General features: G+C 30.7%; 1 protein-coding gene across 1 annotated transcript in view; it reads left to right on the plus strand.

The window, feature by feature from the left end:
* The first annotated feature begins 7,772 nt into the window (after window positions 1–7,772).
* Window positions 7,773–24,688, plus strand: part of LOC125073101 (homeotic protein empty spiracles-like) — a 29,730-nt gene continuing 12,814 nt past the window's right edge. The window contains exons 1-2 of the mRNA XM_047683798.1: window positions 7,773–8,344; window positions 21,042–21,214. Coding sequence (XP_047539754.1) covers window positions 7,894–8,344; window positions 21,042–21,214 — 624 coding nt within the window. The 5' untranslated portion in view covers window positions 7,773–7,893. The remainder of the gene's footprint in view (window positions 8,345–21,041; window positions 21,215–24,688) is intronic.

Consider the following 24,688-nt stretch of genomic DNA (forward strand, 5'->3'; position numbering starts at 1 on the left):
TTGAAACTGGTAAAATTGTATACTTTATTCCAAGCATAAGAGGAAAATAGCCAAATAAACATCATTTAACAGCAAATTGACGCGATGTGATTGGTCGAGAGCTTGATTAATCTATGATATTCACTATGGATTTGCGAAAAAAAGTCGTTTTGAACATCGAAGGAAAAAGGATAATTAAAGTGTAAATAAGTAGTTAAGTGTATTAGTGTTTTATTACATATAAAAATATGTTAATCATAAGTTCTTAGTAGTGAATACATATCGCTGGCGTATATGAATGGCGCTGCAAAAAATTAACCATTCCTTATATCACCAATGTGCCACCAACCTTGGGAACTAAGATGTTATGGCCCTTGTGCCTGTAATTACACTTGCTCACTCGACCTTCAAACGGGAACACAACAATAATGAGTATTGCTGTTTGGCGGTAGAATATTTGATGGTGGTACCTATCCAGACGGGTTTGGCCTAATCCTTATCACCAAGAACTCTACAGTTCAGTTCCGCTTAGTGTCGTTATACCTTTAGATTTATTAGCACACGGCCACAAAGATTACTTGATATGATATTGTATTATTATACTTGTTTATACATAATAATTTGCTTACAAATATCTCGAAGTAAAATCTTATTTGCACACAAAATCCGGTATCAAGTTATGAGGTGAGATTTATTAAATTCCGTCTTTGTATGAAATATGTTTCATTTTAAGTTTCCATAGACAAATCCGCGGGCGATAAATAGATTAATTTTGTACTAAGTTAATCAGTCATTCAAATTAATTGCAAGCGTAATGTTCAGCGCTTGTTAGCGCAGTCGCAGTCATTTGTCATTGTTTAAAGATAAATAGCTTACCTAGACTTTATCTTACTGAATCTAGGTCTGATTTTAGTACTAGGTAACTATGTATTGAGAGTTGATTACGTTTGTTCGGTTATGTATTTAACGCTGGTGAATATTATGCTTTTTTTTTTGCACAAATTTCACAAAGGTAGAAATGTGTAATGCCAAGAAGCTTTGGTCTGTTTAATCGTAATTTTAGCAATAATTTAAAAATAATAATGTCAAAAGTGTTAAGTAACATATAAGATCCCTCTACGAGTACTATATACCGTACTATCTAGAAACCATAGAAGGTAATAACAGATTTATTAAATAAATAATTATTACTATTTATATGTATATGTATATAAAATATTTAGATTTTAAATATTCATATCGTTATAAATAATATACTCGGTGCAAGTCAAAAAACAATATTCTTTATTGTAGTATTCCAGTTTGAAAGTTGAGTAAGCCAGTGTAACTACAAGCACAAGGGTTGGTTCCCAAGGTTGGTGGTGCATTGGTACTACGCCGCGCTAATGTCTATGGGCGATGGTGACCCGTCAAGTGGCCTATTTGTTCGTCCTCTTACATACATCGCCAATGCGCCACAAACTATGGAAACTAAGATGTAAAGTCTATCTAAGTATTACTGTTTGGTGGCAGAATTTATGTCAGTAGACGGGCACAAAGCCGTACCAAGTAAATATGTTTTAATGAAAATGTTAAAATAGTACAATTCCATATTATAAACATCTTGAATTACTCTGATTCGAACGGAACATAGAGACAGACGTATTTTATTGAAATTGAAAATTAACTAGAAATAATAGTAGCAATTATTTTAATGAAAGACATTATTTATTCAAATTAATTATAAGCATTATAAAAGCTGGACTCTGTTAGTGTTAGAATGGTAATTTGTCTAGATTTCTATAGGATACCTAGACAAAAGTCTAGCCTGGGGCGATTTGATTGGCTATAAAGGTTTATGCATACTGCAACGTTAATTGAGTATATGAGTTTACTTTAATAGGTAAATGGGTGTCTATTCAATAAGTATACGATTTATAAAATTTAAAAATTGAATTAAAGTATACAGTTTTATTACAGTAGGATTCAATAAGTACTTTTAAATTGTAATGTTACATGATAAAAATGATTGTTAAGTTACAATTACAAATGGTTCGGAATATAAAAAAACCGACAAAAAAGCTATAGCATAGAATAGCATAGCATAGCATTGCATGAATACAGAATCAATGAAATGATGAAAAGATCTCGAACCACATGGTATTCCAAAAGATTTATTTGCCTATGTGTTTCATTTGGGGCAATTTTTATAATATTATTTATTACCTCCTCACATTCCATCCTCTCCTCAAATTTTACCCTCTTGAGATTATAATTACAACAAGTAGTAGTAGTAACCTGTCCTTTGGAACTCAGACTATCCTCACAACAAATGCAATCTAAATCGGTTCAACAGTTTAAGCGTGAAGAGGTAACAGACGGATCAACTTTGGCATTTATCATTATAGTAGGTATAGATAATGTTTTTTTTCTCAATAATCTCAGTAAAAACCCGAAGTTTCGAGGTTACGAGTGTATTCCCGTGCTTTGCAACGCCTATAGACTTGGTATTGGATTTGGATAGTGGAAGAATAGCGTGCACCAGTCTGGTGACACTCTTGTTCATTATAACAAGTCCTGTACAGTACGAGCCTCATTGAAAAAGGCCGCTGTAGTCCAAATCAATGGAGGACATGATCATTGACATATTGCTAGAAATATTTCTTACAGTGTCAAAGTGAAAGTGCTGAGGCCATTAACTAGCCCCCCTTTGCCAGTCTGAATACATATTTTAATAACAAAAAACTAAGCTTGTATATATGGGATGTTCAATTATATTTTGACCATTACAGCCCATAGTGCATTTAATTTTTAATAGAATAGTCGGAAACAGTCTCGTGAATTATTAAAAACCGACTTCAGGTGACGCGTTATTTTGATGCGTGTCCTGATAAGTGATTTTATTCAACTAGGTTCCACCTACTAGGAGGGGCAAGTGTTTAGTATCCTAGGTGTTCCTCCGTATTCCTGATAACACGGATGCCATATTCTTATGGTGATCTTTTAAATAGTTAAGGCGTTAAAGTGTAAAAACAATGTTACACTTTTTTCTATATAAGGATTATTATTATTTACTTATGTAATTGTAAATAATGAATGATTAATATTAAGGCCTTAACTATATACAAAGAAAAATTAAAAATAGAAACTGTATCAATCATGACCGCGTGGAATGGTGGCAAGAATGCTAGCAACATTTTCTTGTTGAATTGCAATTCCGATCCTCACGGCATGGATGTATTTAAAAATTGTTTATACTCGGCGACTTAATTTTTGAATTATTTGATTTATTTGTAATGACAGGAAGGATATGCTCGAATTTCGCGTGGGCAATTGCCAAGGGTAAAAAATAATGTTATGTTTTCTAAATCTGTTAATTATGATGTTTAATTCATGACTATATTTTTTTACCATACTACTTTTGAGGTACCTCGTTTTTTTTTAAAAGCGTAAAATGACAAAGATCTTGATTTAACTTACACAACGATTACCTCTCCGTTTTACATTATAGCAATAAATAACTTTAAATTAACACAAAATAAGTTTATTTTTTAAATATAATACATTTTTAGGGGGGGCAGAATATAACTTATGAAATTATCGTAACGGATAAATGAAACACAGATTATTTTTTTAAATAAATAGACATGTCTAAAACGGGTTTGACTCATATAAATATATATATATATATATTTTACAGACAGTATTTTTTGTAATCGATAAAATCATATAACACAATAATTGATTACATTTTTATTGACAAAAAAGGTTTTCTTTCTTTTGTTTTTTATTTTAATCAAATACAAATTGAAAGAAATTCTATTAGGTTGTTTAGTTTAGTTCACCGCCATTATACGGCTTATTTCTACTGTTTGCGTGAACACAATATTATTATTTTCTTCAACCATATATAAGAAAAATAATACCAAATATTAAAGTTGGTTTATAAGTACGTCGAGTAACGATGCTGAAATTAGTGATCAAACGAGTTCCAAGAGATTTCTGTCTGAGCAAGTAAGTTACCATGCATATATGATTTTGTAATTATTTATTTTCATTTGCACAAATTATGCAAAGGCAGGAAGGTATAATGCCAAAAATCATTCACTATCAATCAAGTTTTTTTTTTTAACTATTTAAGTAAATTTATAATCGTATTAACTAATCTAATTATGTTTAGATTACATTAAGCTTTAAAAACGCTTTGAAAAATGCAATAAGTGCTATGTGTACACAGTTTTATATTTACGTATTAGAATCGGCCTTATCATTAGAAACTCCTTTGAGCAACTTTAGTGAAAGGATATACAACGATACGAATTTAATCTATATTACCTATATACATAATCAAAACACCTTCGTAAAACAATATCTATAAATATAATAAATTATATATTTTTGTTTGTGTAATTTAATATTAAACTTTGTAGTTTCACTTCCGTGAAGATTAGGTACCTACAACGGTTTGCGTGTGAATCAAATAAAATATATTATAAATGCGAAAGTAAGTCTGTCTGTCTGTTACGCTTTTACGCCTAAACCCAATGTTGATAAAATTTTATACTTAAAGCTCAAGGAAGGATAGGCTACTTTTTTATCCCTAAACGCGAGCGAAGCCACGATCGCGAACTAGTGTAAAATAAATATATATAAACAAAAAATTAGAAGATGTTGTTATGCAACTTGGACATAAAACTAATATTATGAATGTGAATATTTAAAAGTTTTTTACTCAATCACGCAAAAACGGCTGAACGGATGTACTTAGGTTGAATTTGGAATAGAGATGGCTTATAACCTGACTATAGACTTCCTAACACCTCCCCAAAAGGGGGGTAACCACGGACGGAAGCTGGTACGTTTATGTTAATCAAATAATAGATCTTAAATGTTCCATTGTTGGGCAAAGTTCAAAGCGATGTCAGTTATGACGTCATGGTATTTTCCTTCATCGTTGAACAAGAGTTGAATTTTAAATAAAAATAGCACTTAAATGATGTGGCACGTATTTGAATTCGCGATATTCGATTGGAATCCACGTGCTGTATTTACTAGGCATGTATTTGCTTCAATATATATTAATGGCAAAAATAATTAGGTATAACGCCTTGTACCTATTCAATAAAAAAAAAAAGAAAATGTATGTTTTAAGATATCAATGATAAAAGAACACGCTATCCGATTATACCTAATATATATATTTACACGCTATAATTAATAAAATAGATTAATATCTCCAATAAATAAATGCTTAGAGAGATATGTAACTTTATTTTTAAATTATTTACTACATCTACTTACATCATAAAAAAAAAACAAATGTCAACATTGATAATTAAAAAGCGAAAATAGAATATTCGCTTTTCATATTATTTTTTTAAAAAGGAAGTATTCACTTCCTTACTTAAATAAAATAACAAAATATACATTCGTATATTTTTTTATTTTATTTTTTAAGTAGGTGTTTTTGAAAATCGAATAATATTTTATAAGCATGTTTTTTGTTGACAAATTTCAAATTTGGATTCTATTGAAGTGAACCGATCGCACGTGACATTGGCGAAATAACACGTTCGGCACAAATAAAAAAAAGTAAACTGATAATCAATTGAATGTCTAATTAAATCTTAGGAAATCTTTTTTAAATCACGTTAGTATATAAATGTTTTCAATATATTCGTATAAAATTATCTGTACGTTTTTTTTTATTACAGTTTTATTGTTATAAAAAAATCGAAAAGTTCTTTATTCAAGTAGGTTCATATTTGAGCACTTCGAATGACATCTTGTAGTAAACAAATGTAAAACTACCACAGAGTGCCAATGTACCGATTCTAATCGGAATAACCGGCAAGGAACTCGGTATTAACACTATTTGACGTATCAAATACATAGTCAACTATATCCAGTTAAATTTATGTGCTCTGTATGGAAATTTACGAAAAAGAACTTCACAATTTTTTATGTTTATCTACATTAATATTATAAACGCGAAATTAATTTTGACTGTCTGTCTGTTGACCTTTTACAAGCACTGAACCGAATTTGATGTAATTTGATATGAAGCAAGCTCGAACAACAAAGCAGAACTCATGCATAAGATTTATATATGATACCTATATAATCTTAATATCCCATAAACACTATACGTCAATCGTTTTTTTTTTTTTAAATATAAGTTTGATAGAATAATTTGTGTGTGTTTATGATGATTAATATAACGAAACTCTTAATGAAAATATTTTAATAGAAAACTTTTAATTAGATACACGTAGTACCCAATTTATACTCCTATAGTTTATATTAGAGAAAAATGTCATGCTTGAATGAAATTATTTAACTATTGTTCGTTTAAGTTCTATTAAGTCCAGCCTGTAATTGTCCCACTAAAGTTAAAGCCTTCCCAATGTTTAAGAGCTATTACAACCACGTTTGCTGCATTGCGACTTGGTGGTATCATTTAAATAAGACAGATGCAGGTTTCCTCGCGTTTTCCTTTCACCGAGCACGAGACGAATTATAAATACAAATTAAACACACGGAAATTCAGTAGTGTTTGAACCCGTAAACGTCGGTTAAGATGCACGCGTATAACTATTAGGCCATATCTATAATAATGTCTATTTTATTATTATTGATTATGTTACCTATATATTTCTTTCGAGGGTTTTTATGTCTTCTAAAGCTAAGGTATTTCCAATTGTTAGAGATAAAGGTAACATTCATACATCCAAACTAATGAATGATCTTACATAGATACACTTGGACACTCGTTGATCCGAATCGTAAATACGGCTGTATATTGGTACCACCTACCACTAAATGTTAACTGTACCTATACATATTTATAAGTAGGTATATCTACTTATATCAGTTAATGTATTGATTTGTTGAAAAGTTAATTTAAAAATATCAAAATCAATATGAAGTTAAATGAATATGAGCGTAATGAAAATAAAACGATCAATTATTTGAATAGTTTTTTTTTTTTTTTTTAATTTATGACATTGTTTTACAGAACCGAGCAATGAAATGTTTGCAATCGCAATAAAACGTGTACGTTTTACGCGACTTAAGTTAATCTTACAATCAATATTGTTAAATTGAAATCAATCGTCTAGCTTATTACAAAACAAATTTTAATTAAAAAATCATACTATTTACAAAACACTGTAAGTAATATTTATGATGGCGTTAAATTTCCGTGAAATTTAAACTTTATCGTATTTCATTAAAATTTAAATAAACAATCGAACGGCGAGGTCGCTTCAGCCATTATTTTATTGTCGATAAAAATTATTACGAACACGAAACACCGCGGCGAATCAGCAATTTCGCACCGAATCGATTATACATCACTCGGAAACCGCTGAAAAACTTTATCTCGAGACATTAAGCTAATAAAGCATCGGAGTTAATTAAAGAGCATCGCTGTGTGGACGACGCGACCGGCTCCGACGGACCAAAAAAGACCAAAGAGTAGCTCGCTAACCTACCCAATCGGTGCCTTAATTGTTTCATACCCGACCAAGTTCGAAAGCCTCTCAACCCCGCTTGAACGCGACGATTTTGTAGCGTCTCTCCATCTATCCGGTTGAAAATCACGAGCTCCGAACCGAATCCGCCCACTCGGGAAGGTTCTAAATTCAAATTCCACCTCTGCAAACAGTTTGACCAATGAGGTCCTCGTGAGTTGTCTAACGAACGTTCTTAAGAGATCGGACGCCACCCATTGGAGATCGGTAGCCAATCGGAGGACGGGCGTCCATGTTCGTTATTTTTTTTCCGTTGGCCGGGCGTCGAGTGAGCGCGTAGGGCTCATTCGGCCGCGCGCCGCCTAGGCGTTCGTATCGCGTGTTCGCGTCACGATGGATTGTGCTTGTGACATGTGGTATTGATTTGGTGTTATTTGTGACGGAACCGTTGTGTGAAAGCATGATGCCTCTCGCACCGACCCCTGTGGTGGCGGTGCCATCTAAGCCCAAGATTGGATTTAGTATAGACAGTATAGTTGGTGGTTCGGAGAGGCCGAAGCAAACGTCGCCTCCGCTGGCGAGTCCTGGGTCGCCGTCGCCGGTGGCGTCTCCTCGTAGTCCATCTCCGAGGCCGTTGTTGAGACCTAGTGCGTTGCCGGCTGTTTTTCCAACTCCTGAATTGAAGAGGCTACCGTACTTGGACGCTCAGAGCCATCACCACCAGTTCCTCGCCCATTTCCAAGGAGCGGCTTTGGCCGCAGCGCTCGCTCATCAGCAACAAGGGTTTGGAGCTCCTCTACCTCCACATCCACCTCCGCATCCAGCAGCGCCTGTGCCTAGAGAATCTTACCAGCTCTACCCTTGGCTGATCAACAGACATGGCAGAATATTTCCTCACAGATTCCCTGGGGGTAAGTTTTATTATGTACTATGTGAGAATCAGTTTAGTTTTAGAATTATTTTAATGATTCGGATAAGATTCGGAGGTAGAGCTTTTTGTATCCGTCGCTACAATTAGATTTGTTTCTTTTTTGGTATTAATTTTGTACAATCTTAATATTTTTTAGTAAGTTCTTAAACGACACGGCCAGCGGGCTTATAAAAGGCATGCAGAGACATTTTACCGGTTTTTCTTAATTGGCAGAAAAAATGTCACCATTCACCACATATCTATAGTAACTAATATATACACAGGAAATAGTTATTATATAAAAAAAGGTTTAATTGCCAGTTTCGCCACAAATTCTTGTCAAATAACATCACGTAGTGCTTATTTATTTTTTTACAATACTCTACGTATATTTTCGGCCTGACCACTCCCTATATGTAGGTCGCTTATTTGGCCGTCTTCGTTCCTATTATCTATTAATAAAAAAAAAAAACAAATAACTGTTGAATTAATACTAAATTATTATTTTAAAATTTTTGTTTATTATCTTTATGCCATTAATTCAAGTTTAATAAATATTACAATACAATTATTTTTTTTTCTTTTTTAATTTACAATAAATTTGACCGTGAAATATTAAACTAAAGGCTTGTTAAACATTAATACGGCTAATTGATATTCGTGTTTTACATGATATAATTATGTTTAAAAATCGTAATGACTGTAGAATTTATTTAAGTTTTGTTAAAAATATCATTTTTATTTACATCAAAATTTTTTGTATAATTAATTACCGACTTATAAAATTTTAAACCACAAATATATTTATACATTGTAAGTTAATAGTCAATTTTATTATTATCATTATTAATGGCTATTATTTTTTATAAAAATTCATTAGTCAGGTCTTATAACCATCCAGTGGTCTAAACAAAAAAAAAAATGGTATAATAATGAATATACTAACAACCCTAGGCCGCAAGCCTGAAATATTTTTTATTACAATTTTAAAGGAGGCTGTTATCGAAAAGTTGTCACTTCCCACTAAAGATACATACATCGAATTAACCGCACAAAAAATAGTAGCTTATCCGTAACATGAGGCTATTAAGATAAAAATTTATCGAGGAGAAACATTTCTGATCGCTGTTCTTTGATAAAAAAGAAAGTGAAGATTACGCGGGAAACGATCGTTCTTTTTTTTAATTTTAACGGCGGCGAGTTATATATTTGGGAAATGTCAAACTGATTATTAAGATATGAGTAATGGAATGGATATTTACAAACTATAAAAATATATTTAAAATTAAGAGTTTAATGAAATGTGTGTTAGTTATTAGTGTTTTTTTAATATACTAAATAGCTTATTCTTATTAATTTTATATTAAATTTGAATGTCATTAAGATAAAAAAAAAATATTAAAGACACTTATTGCAAAGGACAAAAAAGTTTCTGCCTAATAATCTTGTGTGTGTAGATGTAATCTGTTACAAAAGTCATGAATGTCTTTTAAAAGGTAAAATAGGAGCGAATGTCCATATTTAACATCTGTCAAAAAGTTACCTGTTAATTCTACAGTGTATTAACAAGTATGTGCAAGCTATTCAGTCCACATGTCTTTGATTAGAAGGTAAAATATACCCATTTATACATTTTAAAGTCTGAATTAATAGGAATTAATTATAAGTTTAATAGCGAGTGAAACTGTAGTTTTGTTCGAACATTCTAGTTTCTTTTTTGTATTTATTTATTTTTATTTTTTATATACGTGTATGCACAATGTCAAGAGTTTTCCTTTTGCAATTTTTCGATGGTTACAAAATTATGTAACTCAAGGTACAGGTAACTCCTGTAGCGTTAGTAACATAATTTTTAACGATTTTTTTTTAGAAAAAAATGAATTATTATTATTCTATGTCCAATCCGACGGCACAAGTTAATTATAATTTAAGTAGGTATATCAAATTTAATTAAATACTATCAGTAGGAGCTATCCAAGGGTGACTAAGGTGAGGAATAAACATACGAATACACAAAAAATGTATTTTTAATAACAGTAAGATGCCTTCTAAGATGTGATACATTTCAATAATGCTTAACAAAATATTCGATACGATATTGTTCTGTAATTTTTTTCAATATTCAGAAAATTTGAAACAACACCGCAACCGCAACACTAACTGCTGTGACTCTTAAACCATTAATTATGTCGTCTATACTAGCCGCATATTAGGACTTAAAAAATTGATCCCTGTTTCTATAAAATACTGTTTAAAAAAACACACACACACACACACACACACACACTACAATATCTTTCGTACATGGTCCCTAATTATTTTGAAATGGTTGTATTATATCAGAAATATTTTCGAACGTATGCACGATCACGAAAATGCCATCGCAATTGGCTGAATAGTAAAAAAACGCATAAACAAACATTCATAAAACAATTATATATTTACTTTTGAGGATTAGTTACGTGTGAAAATGAGTTTGTAACGAGTTACGTTTTTGTGGCCATGTCATTAAGGGTTCGATGTTTATTCCCATACATAAATACCACGTCTTATTTATTAAATTTAAAACGGTTTAACTTTACACACATAAAAATATTCATTTATATACCTATCGCTGTTAAAAATGATTTATTTGTAAATAACATTTATATATGACTAGAAGTCAGCGCAATAAACTTAACAGAAGTCATGTAAAAAGGTTAGTTAATTCCAACATACATAAATTCCTTATATTTATAAAGTGCTAAACCAGTTTTATTATGTGAAATAGTTCAATAGTGCTGTAATGGCTGTACAAACACAATCGTTAATCATTATATTTTTTATCTGTGCGTGGTTGACAGCAAAAAATATGGCGCTCAGAACTAATCTTGTATCAATATTTGTTGTGAGTAATTTGAATAATTACTTCTCCAATAATATTAGATGCTGACAAGCTGTTTATATTAATGTTAAGCAAAAACTTGTAATGAGGGATGAATTGCTTTTATTAGATATTTAATAGTGATACTTCATTTGATATCATATTTAAAAATTTAGAACGAAATCTATGGTATATTAAACTTATCGAACAAAAAAGTAACTTTGTATAATACGAGATAGTCATAAAACTGTTATTGTTTTTAAATTTACTTCATAACAAGCCTTTCCCTATAAGAGCGTGCACTAAAAGATTTTTAAGCTGCTCATTACGTCTTCAATACGCCGCCAACCGTGGGCTCTAAGCGTTGTCCCTTGTACCTGTTTCGAATTACACTACCTTATAAATAAATTTAAAAAAAAAAAACTTAAAAATTATCACTTTGTCCGTTTTGATCTTGTACAAAAAGTCCTCATTAAAATCGTTTATTATCATTTAGCTTAAACAATGTTGGCATAATATAATCTAATTAAAAAGTTATTTTGATATATTATCTGTGACCCGCCAGCACCATTTCGTAATTACTCTGTCTTGTGTCAGATAACCTCTTACAATGTAACAATCGCTTCATTAGTTGTAATTATTTGAGATAACTTAATTATAACGATAGTGTATTCAATAAACAAAGTTTATTACATTTTCAAATCTTTTATTCGGATGATTGTAAATAATCTGTCAAGTTTTGATAGTCTGTTGCGTATTTTATTATTTACTAAGTTACCTATTATTTATGTATGATAAATTATTAAATAGAACACAATGAACTTTAGTATATTATATATTAAATATGTCATAATATATCGCCGATTGAATATCTTACGGGATCTAACCTAATCTGTGGTAGCTTTAAATTTAACTCTCAAAAAATATGATTTTTGTTCATAAATCAAACATTTTTTTTTAATCTTTTGTTTTAATACAAAAGCAGCAGCTTGCCAGTATTTGTGTTATACTATGACCGGTAATGATTTCGACCCTAACATAGAAATATTTATAATATTATTTTTACTTAATTTTAGTTGTATTAAATATTATATTATTTAAGATCGATTAAAAAAAGGCAAAAGAACCGTTATGTAATTTATTTCTCAATTGAACAATAAACACAATGTTGATATCGTTCCAAATATAAACTCCGCTCCAGATTTAATTACTCGCTACTGTTCCCAAACCCCTCATAACACTCGCCATTATCTGTGTCAACAAAAAGATATAACGATATACGTAATATAAAGCTATAAAAAATATTGTTCGACAAATAACTGAGCTCCCTGCCTCAATTGACTACCCTTCTAACAATATTATTTTTATGAACAGAATAAAAATGGTTTTTAATCAAGCCGGCTTAACGCGTCAAAATTGTCGCTTAAAAGAAAAAAAAAATACAAATGTAATATGGAAGCGGTTTGACAAAGAACTTTTGTGAAGGCGGGAATGAACGCCCGCGATTATCAGCCAGCGCCATTGTTGTTCCAAATTTGATTATTTCGTAGAGTAGGATAGCGTTCTATCGATATTATTTTATAACACAATTAATCTATACATTATAGCACTATGCTGTAACTTTTTTTTTTGTAATAAATCGTTTCTACAGTTATAAACTGCACATACTTTACTATTACATGCCTATAAAATAAAGCAAATAACATACCTAATAAGTTAACCTTGGTTATCTTTGTTCCTATAATCACTGTTATTAGTTTTTTTCGACACATTATAGTGTAATTATAGTTTTTAATATGGTCATCGTTTAAGTGTATGGATAAACGTCGACATTTAAGGTTTCATCGATACTAATTGTAAACCTTAAAGGGGACAAAGCGAAATTAACTCGCGATAATCGTCCCCTATTTATCGATAGACGCGCATCACTACTCGTCTGCATCGTTAAACATGTTGGTAGCTCGAAACGTCAAATCTTTCGTTACGCGCCTTTTTTCTTAATGACCGCGATTGTTACCGGATGTTTTTTTACAATATACCTCTAAAAGGATTGAATGGTATATAATTGGATGTAATTTGAGACTTTGTTGTTGAGTGAGCGAGATTAACAGGCGTCCTAAATTAAACTATTTATGTTCGTTATGTTGGCAGCGGCAGCCATCTTGAAACAAGATCGTTGCTTAGGTGAAATGATTTACGTTTAGGAGTCGAGAATATTTATGATTAATTATTTTGTATGGATGCTATGTTTAAGTGGAGTTCAAAAGTTCGTTATATTTAATAGTTGTTTACTCTGTACAACAGAGTGGTAATAATTAAGTCTTTAACTGGTAATTGCTTGGAAATATAATAAGTGCCTACGTTCGTTTAAAAAAGTTATTTATTGCTATTGTTAAGTGATTTATAAAATTGAAAATATTTATCCGGTTAATATTATTTAAAAAGATTCGAACAGGAATAACATTCAAATATTTTTTCTCGAAGCATGCAAGCATAATGGAACGGATTGCATTTTTTTTTATGACCATCTTAGACCATAAAAAAAAAACTAATTCATTTAAGAAATTATTAATATCGCGAAAATCGTTACTAAAAACTTAACGTTATTGTGATATGTTATATTATTCGACGGCAAAGTCGCACAAATTATATATAGTTAGATATTTTATTAGTAGATAAATTAATTGATTCCTAATGCGGACTAACCTACTAATTATCTTAGGCATTCATTTTTAATTTCATACGTGAGTGTAAAAACCATTTCAAACTAGTACTATTTCAATATATGAAAATATACTAACCTATTTTAACCGCATTGATTATTTAACGTTACAAATAACTCGTTATAAGTAACGAGAAGCAGTTATTTTGATTAATTCACTGATAAATTAAAAGGGTCTTCCGGCTATAAACGTTTTATTTCGAACTGCGGCCAATGGGAACGTTGGAAATTGAGAAAGTTACGGAACAGTCAGGAAGTCTACCTACACAAACATTCGTCTGTGCTTTTGGAGTTAAGCTTGTTTATTGTGAGGATATAATTGCAATGATGAATTATGTCTGTAATATTATTTCATCATCATCCTCCTGCCCTTATCCCAATTTTACTTGGGGTCGGCGCAGCATGTCTTCTTCTTCCATACTTCTCTGTCAGACGTCATCTCATAAATAACATTCTTTCTAACCATATCGTCTTTCACACAATCCATCCATCGTTTCTTGGGTCGTCCCCTACCTCTATATCCATCCACATCCATACTCAAAACCTTTCTCACAACATGGTCCCTGGTCTGTAATATTATTTGTAACATTTAATTTAAACGTTTCTGTCGCAGAAGAAGCCTCATTAAATATATATTCTCAATTTTATTTACGGTAACGTGTGGTTGTAAATTTAAACGCAACGATTTTTTGTAACGTTTAGGTAAAGCGATTTTGACGAAGACAGCAGCACGTGTTTTTTTTTCTTTTTATTACCCTTATAAGCGTAATGGTAAATTTGTCACCTGACGTTTGCAATGCGCTGTCAACTAGGGGGCTTTAAATTGTGGTTATACAGTGACATTGGCGAAATAATCTGTGCCCTGTCGGCACAACTAAAAGCCATTGATCTAAGAATTGAATTAAATTGTGGTTATACAGTGGAGATTGCGGGTTTAATCTCTGTCAAGTACATTTAAGTCTTCATGTGTTTATGTCTATAATTTTCTTAAATTTCTTCTTAGAAAAACTATGTGTCAAAATCAAATACTGTTAGACACGTGACAGTATAAACGCAACAAACAAATCAGGAGACCTCACAACTCATTTCTTAAAAGAATCTTAGACATATTTCTATTCGATACATGATTTTTTACGCATGCATATCGATATCCGAATCAGTTTATAAAAGATCAAAATTTAGTGAAATTACACAATAATTTGGTGGTACACAATATAATGGTACCGTCGTTACTTCTGATTTTCCATAACACAAGTGCTTCAGCTACTTACACTGGGATCAGAGTAATGTATGTAATGTATCAAATATTTGTTAGTAACAGTTGCTATGCTTTAGCCGTAATAGCCCCACTGGCTTCGATTCGATTAAAATGAAGCCTATAAAATTGCTGACAGCGCAGAGACAGATACACATGCACTATTCTTTCCCAAATTTCGGACGTAAATATGACACAGAGACAAGCCTACGCCGAAAGATTGACGTGTTATCTGAAGCACGGAACTCATTAATATATAATAATGATAAAATTGTTGATACTGACCGATATGTTTGATCTTTGACATCTTATAAGTGTATTATTTGTTTATGGTTTCAGTTCATGTTCCATACATAGAGAAAATTTATGAATAAAAATCACGAAACGTAGACTGGTTCAAATTAAAAAAAAAATACCTTATCTATGCAATATTATTTATACAAACCAGCAATGAATCTTCGTAATAATAATACACATCCTCTTAAACTGCTGTAGTCGGTTAAACATGAGATATCAAGTATTGATAATATAAACGTCAATGGACTTATCAGAATCGTTAAACTACCAATTTATGTAACTCATGGCTCTAAGGTCACTGATAAATATGAGCGCACATCATATTTTCGTTATTATATTGAAGCATAATCTGTGCACGCGACTATGTCAAAAGAATTTAAAAATAGAATTCAGTGTTTGTGACAGTTTTTTTTATCACAATTGAACCAAAGACCCTTTGTCTTTCATCCATCTATGTATTGGTACCATCATATGATGGCTTGGTATCAGCTAGTAAACACCCTAATCCCACACAAACACAATTTAAATACATTCACACAACAAATACTCAGTAGTTGTCAAGATTTAAACCCGCAGTCTTCGGTTAAGACGCTGACAACGATTGCCGTTATATTAAGTATAAACTATTTTTAACAATATCAATATATTGTTAAGAATAATTTATACTTAATAAGCGTTGTCCACCCAGGGAATTGAGATGTTATGCCTCATGTCTGATCGATAACTAGTTATGGGACGAAAAACTAAACGACGGAAGTCATCAACATTTACTTTAATATATTATATGAATATTAATAATTTTTATCACATAATATTTAATTATATTTATAACTTAATTAAATAAATACAGATAAAAAAATATTAAAACTCATAAACGCACGCAAGGGCTATATTTACAACAATTCTACGGACGATGAGACTAGCACTCTTGTCCTGGTGAATATTGTCATATTAAAAAAAAGAATGAGAGCTTGTAAACGTCTCACCGCTGGGCAAAGGCATCCTCTCCGGAGCCTTTGCAATCAGGCTGATCCATTGTAGGTCTTTTTAAACTTTCTTTAAAAGTATGTAAAGATAGCGGTTTCATGATATTGTATTAATATGTACGAAAAAATGTAATATATTTAAAATTCGAACGTTATAAAAATTTATTAATGTCGTTGAATATTCAAAAATGAATGAATACCAGGAAATTTGAAAAGCTGGCTACCCCACTTTAAATGTCATTAAGGAGTTAAATATAATTTAATAAACACGTATTTGTAATTTATAATCTTACAGGTTATGTACAACTTTTGACAGCCGTAATGATCTTTTTGCGTGTTCACACTGAAGTTTTGTTAATTCTCCGTATGAAACGGCATAATTGTCACTGGTGCGAGTCTTTATATCTTTATAATTTAGTCTTTTAAAATGCTGCTATGGTTTAAGGCCTATTTTATAAGGCTTAAAAATCCCGGGTCAGATTAATAAAAAGTTATTTAATTTAATTTAATACATATTGTTTTAATTACTTAATGGGGTACTTTTAAACTTCAATTTACACCTAGTAGAGCGTTTGTTTACCTAATATTAGTACTACTCTGTAAAACATAAGAATAATCGTAAAATGTCGTATGTCGACTTACAGTGAAACGCAATTTTGGTGCTTGAGTCCTTCAAATGTACCTAATAATTATAATTGTTGAAGTCGCATATAACTTTTTGACATTTCACGATCGCGTTTTGTTCTCATAGAACGTTCACTGACAGTTTTTAATTACGTGATATTTCAATAAAGAAACAGACACTGTTTCCGTTTTTGCTATACGTAATATAGTTGTATCCTTCTGTCATGATGGAATGCGTATTGTTTTTTCTTTGTGAGAAATAAGTCTTGATATAATAATTATTGATTGATAACTCGTCAGCTTAGTTGTTACTGTAGCTGTGCTCTGGTTTAATGGTCATTTATTTCCCCTTATGACAAATATTTCTCGAACGTTTGCTTTTTCAGAACGTTAGGTTAAATCTTTTTTTTTAAATTTAATTGTACATTAAAATCTATTCTTGTTTCACGGCAAGTATGTAAACACAGTATTTTTGAGTGACATCATAGCAAAGAAAGAAGCGGCGAAAAGATCTCGATATGATTATGAAACATCTCAATTTCACAGAATTGTCACTGTCAATGTAAATAAAACATGTCTTAGCCAGACTTAAAACCTCTTTAATAATAATCTAATAAAACCTCATTCGTTGAAATAAAATAGAAATGGAATGTTGTGTCAAAAAATATATTTAAATTTAGAAAAATAAAACGTTCCAATTTTAATTATGTAAACGTCTAAATTAAATACTACCTAGTGTTCGACTGTTGACCGAAATTCGACCTTAAACATTATTAAAAAATGAAAAAAACGTAAATTTATTAATTTGCATTGCTGTGCAACCGAAGCTAAAGCAAAGCTTGTCAATAAATAAAAAACAAAAGAAAATCGGTTAACAAAATAGAAGAAAACGGCTCTGAACTGTTTTGTCTTTGCCCATATAAACACAGATAAGAATGCTTCTCACGATTTCATTTATAAAAAATACATTATCTACGGCGAATAACAATGTCTTGTTTATTTAATTATATTAGATATGTGTCATATTTGTAAATGTCTCATTCGTAATATTTTTTCCTTATAAAGATCTATAGTGTTATTCTGTAAGAACAAACTCGTAACTCACCGCAGAAAACGATCGTGAAATGTCAGATTGACATGCGACATTGACTATAATAAGAAATTATGACAATTATAGGATACACGATTAAAAATAGCGTAATTCAATCAATGTAAGTCGATTTTTTACATTTCAGGAGTGAATATTGAAATCGAAATAAGTCTTTAAAGAATAGCACTTTTTTATTTTTTTATAAATGGCAAATGGGATAGGATACATGATCGCCCATATACTTGAGCACTGTCGGAACTTTTAACCATTCCTTGTATCGCCAATGCATCACCAACCTTAGGACCTAAGTATGTATGTCCCTTGAGCTTAGCTTTGTTTTGGCTCACGTATTTTTCAAACCCAAGCATCAGTACTAAATATTGCTATTTGATTGTTGCGTATGTAATGAGTGGTACCCAGACTTAACCCAAAGTTAACTGCAAGCACTGATTTTTAATTGGTACTCATAACTATGAGTGAAAGAGAGGATACGGTTAAAGTATCGTGTTCTCTGTCTTTTCGTAATTGAATATGAACTGATTAATATAAAGAGGATTTATTAGTTATTATTAAGGTTAATCGTGGGAACGAGTAATAAGATTTTTGTTTGATAAGATATTATTTAATTTAAGTATGTGTTAAGTTGTTAAATTGTGTGCTTAATTATGTATTCATTGTATGAGCTGAGATTGTTCAGTGAGTAGAACATTAGGATCGTAAATAAAGGTCGCGGAGTCGTAACTCTGTCTTGACTAGGTCACCGTAAGGTTAGGCCTTTCAATAATAAACTGAAAAATGTTGTAAAATCAAAATAGTCTAGCCATACTAAGTAAAACATTAATGTAATTTAAATATTATTTTATTTCCTCTCAATAAAAAATTAAGAATTGGACTTTTGAACTTTTGCTTTCTAAAATTAATAAAAAAAAACAAACATTGACAATACAATCTAGTGGTCATGGGTAAGATTAGTACGGCGTTACTCCTGTCTACATCGCCTAAACCTTATTATACTAATTTTCAAGTCAATCGAACGTATAGTTTCGGAGATCTCCTGATGAGTCAATCAGTAGTATATTGCTTATATATATATAGATGGAGTATGTATTCTTAATTCAAAATTAAATAAAACGACAGTGGGAAAAGCGTAACGGTTCCATTATATGACGTCGAAAACGTTAAATTTTGAAACGATACACGCATAACGTTAAAAAGAAAAGTTAACGTTAAATATCGTTGCACTCAAAGAAGTTTAACTTTAAAATTATCTCGGCTTACATCATCCGCACCAATCAAAAGTATACTTCGCGGTGCCGACGGTAAACGTGGGTGGCGCTGTGCCCTTGTATTAAACGTCCGCCATTTGCTAATATAATTGCATTGACCAAATTAATCGTTGCTAGTTTAAGGTGTGTCAAAATGATTTAGATAATTATATGAATTTAGACTTTATTTATTTAGGTTTTTATTAATTTTGTTTTGAATTGATTATTTGTTTATGATTTTAATAGTGTATTGGCGTGAAATCACTGAATCAGTTTAAGTGAAAATTAAATGACTACTAGAAGATTACATATCATAATCAGTGTTTACTAATATTATAAATATGTCTGTCTGTTGCTCTTTCGCCAAACCATTTGATTATATTATTTGGTATGAGGCAAGCTCGAACTCCAACTATTATCCAATGTATATTAACTCAATTGATTGTTATCTATATACTCAAATAATTACATATTAAAATAAATAAAATTAATAAAATTAATCGCGTGCAGGCGAATTATTACAGTTATTATTCTGACTATAAAAAACCTTTTTTAATAAAAGTAAAGAAAAAAAACATGGTTTAACAAAAAAAAATACATATCTCTTGAACTATCAAATTGAAAACTACTAGAAGTTTCCAGAACATTGCTAGCATTAAAACGAAATAAACTCAAAGTTGATAATACGTCTAAAACCCAGTAGACACGTTTGTTAGACACTTATCTACCATCTACACACGGGAATTACTTCGTTTTTACCTCGAAAGATTATATTAAGTCTACGATAATTAACCAACATTATAAGACGTAACGTTCGCTTAGCTCCTTTCTCATCAGCGTTAAAGACAAGAACAACATGCAATTTATAAAATAGTATTATTTCTTTCCTTACTTAATAATTCTTCGTAAAATATATGTATGTAAGCGCTTGATAGATTAACCGGCTGTCGGTCGCTTAGCAGTAATCTTTGCTTAATTTAATTTTAATAGCCGGCCGCCATTACAAAGATACTTCGTACGAAATAGCCTGTTATTATATTTGCGAGCATTTAGAATTTGAAATGTTACGGAGATTACGTTTAATGAACGTACGTATAATTAATGAATTTAATATTTTGTATAATTAACATAAATGTTTGTATAAATGTCAGTGTAATTGAAAATGTCCGAATGTATTAAGTTAGCGTTAAATCAATGCTTGTAATGATTTATAACTTTAAATGTAACTAATGTCGCTTCAATAAACGGTTTCATTTGTGAATTAATTACAAATGGTCCTAAATTATATTTAACTAGTACTCCGAAAAGGATTTTGTCAAATTAAAATCTATATCTAAGGCACAACAGTGTACTATCTTCGTCTTTGTTTGGCAACCGTTTTTTTTTGGTAGTTATATCTTTGATGTTATCAATAAACAAATGGCAATAAAACTAGAGATAAATTATTCGAAACATATAAATTTATACATTGAATATCGAAAAAATTATGTAAGAATATTGAATCGATATCAACAACAATCGATATAACTTAAGCAACCTCTAATGTAAGTTTAAATTTTCTGTCAAATCGTTTAATAAGTGATATTTTTTCTCCAGGTCCAGATATCCCCGGCTTCCTCCTTCAGCCGTTCCGCAAGCCCAAACGGATCAGAACAGCTTTCTCTCCGTCCCAGCTGTTGAAGCTGGAGCACGCCTTCGAGAAGAACCATTACGTCGTCGGCGCTGAAAGGAAGCAGTTAGCACAAGCATTGAGCTTGACTGAGACACAGGTAAATGACTTATTAGATATTCCTATGTTTATATTTATATCCAGACATGACACATTTTTGACATTGGTTGACGGTTGACAATTTCCTTGCATTTTCTCGGCATACAAACCTTAAGCTAAGGTGTTTTATATAAGTAGTACATATATTCAAAACAGCGTTTCGTATATTTTATTTTAGTTCCCTTTAAATTAATTAACTCATTAGAAATTAAAAATAAAATGATAGGTAGATACCTAAACTATTTAGCGGACGTTTAGATAAACACAGATTTATCTCTTTTTAACATCATTGATTTGACATTCGAGAGAAGAAGACGGCATTACTTAACCATTGCCCTCTTCAAACTGTCAAATTCCTGATGACAGAACGAGACGAGCAGACTATTCAATAGCTTTGTTTAATTTTTATATATAACGAAAAAATACATACAATATTACTTCTTGTATGAAGATGTTATGTTCGGTTGTGATTTAAAATGGTAAGTGGTGACCACTACCTTAGACATTTTTTTTTAATTGTAAATGTATAAAATTTTAACCATATCTGTGTCTGCACTACACTTACCGTTCAAACCGGGACACAACAATAATAAGTATAAGTCATTGCCGGTAGAATATATGATGTGTAAGTGTCTTAGTATGTCTTTGCACAAAGGCTTACCGTGTAGATATCTTCATTACAAAGATTGTGACAGGCAAACTATTAAGAAAATACGGATATGACGCTCGGCAGATGTGAAACATATAAAAAATGGCAATGTAATGGCAAAAGTAATATTTATTATTACTTTTATATATAGTATATACGTCACGCGTGTGTGCGTGTATACTGAGAACACATGAGTAACGAAGTCATGCCGTTTGACGTCACGGTATAAGGGTCGGTCTTAAGGGTTTAGGTCTTTACCCTCATGGCGCGCCGATAGATGTTACACTAAAACTCAAATTATTATACGAATCGCTTATTTTAATATTAGTGTTGCCGTTTAAATTGTTTTTCTTTTTCAATAATAATTATTACTTACAATATTAACATAAAGTTGGTTAAATTATCTAATATCAATCCTAAATTAAAAATACTGAATATTTATAGATAAAAAAAGAATTGTATTTATAAAAAAAAAGTGTCTTAGTAACGATTTATAAAATTAAAAAAAAAATTGTAGGTACGTAGTTTTAACACCAGTAGGTATATATAATATAATTGAATTGAATTAGAATATATATATTTACAGAATATAAAGTAATAAAATATCAATGAAAATCTAGTCAAAAGACGAAAAAAGAAAAACATATTTATGGTTTCAGTTAAACTTCAGGAATTAATAAAGGAGTACGTTTCGGCACTTTAAAAATCAATTACAGATAACAAATCGACGTAACAATAATAGATTCAATATTAATTGTTACTGACGTACGTAATAATGAAATCGGCTAACGTATCAACATTGCGTTTAATTCTAAAATTTATGAAAAAAAAACTCAATAATTACGTTCATTAGGCGTTGCGTGCGCTCCTGTCCGAGTACTGATAGCAGAAAATATAATTACATGATTATCAAGATTAAAAATTAACTCGTTAAGGCTCCTGTTAGATTTTAGATTCAATACTAGTTTTGTACCGTTTATTTACTTTAATTAATTATATTTTAAGATCATTTCGATATTCGAATTTATTATTATTAATTACTTGAGGATTCTTAAGTATACTACTACAATTAAATTACTATTTTTTTCAGATTCCTTAGAATAAAAGTGCAAAGTTTATGACATTAAACATTGGATCTTGGTCACACTATAGATTAAAAAAAGTTACCGTTTTGTTTCTTGTTAACTTTCTTGATATGCATACGAGAAATTATTTTCATATCAAATATTTCGTTTTCAACTAACCAACAGTATGGCCACTGATTAATAACCTTAATGAAAATAAGGCCTTTCCCTAAGGGAAATATTACGGATTAATACATGAAATAAAAATATATAATTAAATGATAATGTTTCTGCGTACCATACTATAGACACGCCCGGGTGTGGCCGGCGATTATTAGCCCAGTTTCTACAGCATTGATATTATTTACAGCTGAATGCAAACGATGATTGCGAGAGTTTCACATTTAGTGCATATTTATGTGGGTCACATATTCAGTTAAATTTTAATATATCTTATATATTAATAGCGTAAGATATTTGTCCGAGTGATTAAATATGGGACGATAGCTCTACATAAATCGGTTTTGGTCTCATTGAAGAGCTCCAGTCGTAGATGTGCAGAAAATTAAAGAGGATTCTTAATTGCAATTTACTAAATTACTACGAATTAACAATGAATTTCTTTTGTAAATAGTTATTGGCCGGTTAGAGAGTGGCGTTAAGAATATATACGAAAAAAATGAAAAGCGCAAACAAAATTTGAATTGTTCTCGACAAACTCCAATTCCAACTGAACTAATGTCTACTATTTGATATTAGAAATTTTATTTAAAAGAGGTTTCATCAAATTTACGCCAAATGTAGATGAGTGACTTGCAATTTACAATTAAATTAAATCAAAACAAAACCTGTGATAGGTTTCGAAATTCCTAAAAAATATTTTGAATAAAGTTTTAATAAATATTAAATTATAAATAGTTCCGTCTTGCAACGTCATTTCTGTCATTACCGTTCTGCTTAGACATCCTGTCATTTCCTCGTTCCGATTTAATTAATCAGTGCAAGATTGTACAATAATTAATGTATGGATATTTCTAATTTAAGTTTATCTTATCTTAGAAATAATGCGTCAATTTATTAAGTTATTTTATGAATTCCAATTCACGTATTCAATGTAATCCTTAGTGATGTTTAAAGTAAAAACTACCACCATTTCAGTTACACAGAGGATTTCTTTGTCAAATTGCTTATAATTTTCAATATGATCAAGAGATAACCGAGAAATCGTGTCTGTATAGTATAATATCTTTTTTTTTTTTTTAATGACATTTCTGTTTCTATCCGTAGTGTTGTCACACAACATAAATGACAGAGTGAAATGAATTTTATTTTGATAAACATGTCTTAAAATTTAATTCGTTTGCGCAACTTTTTTTTAATATTATTGACATTTTTAAAGGAATAAAATAATTCAATTTTTTTTTAAGAATCGTCATTCCCTTGTTGCTTGACAGGCCACTAACTCTGTCATTAGCACGTCAACAGCTTAAATTATATGTGATTTAAAGATTTTATTTTTTTAATTTTGGTCTTATATTATTTTTAATGTTGGCAAATGTTTTAATTATGTATAATTTTAAGTATAATTGGTTGTTGGACATAAGAATTTAAAAATGACAACTATCTCTTACTCAGATTGAAATTTATTCACGAAATTATATTTAGAATTTTTTAATTAGAAATTGTATTGCTATTGTTAACACCGTCAAAATTAAATCTTTAAAATAGGGTTATGTTTTAAATGCATAAGATTCGATCGATT

The sequence above is a fragment of the Vanessa atalanta genome, chromosome 23 (genome assembly GCF_905147765.1).
Source record: "Vanessa atalanta chromosome 23, ilVanAtal1.2, whole genome shotgun sequence".
In the NCBI taxonomy this organism is placed as follows: domain Eukaryota; kingdom Metazoa; phylum Arthropoda; class Insecta; order Lepidoptera; family Nymphalidae; genus Vanessa; species Vanessa atalanta.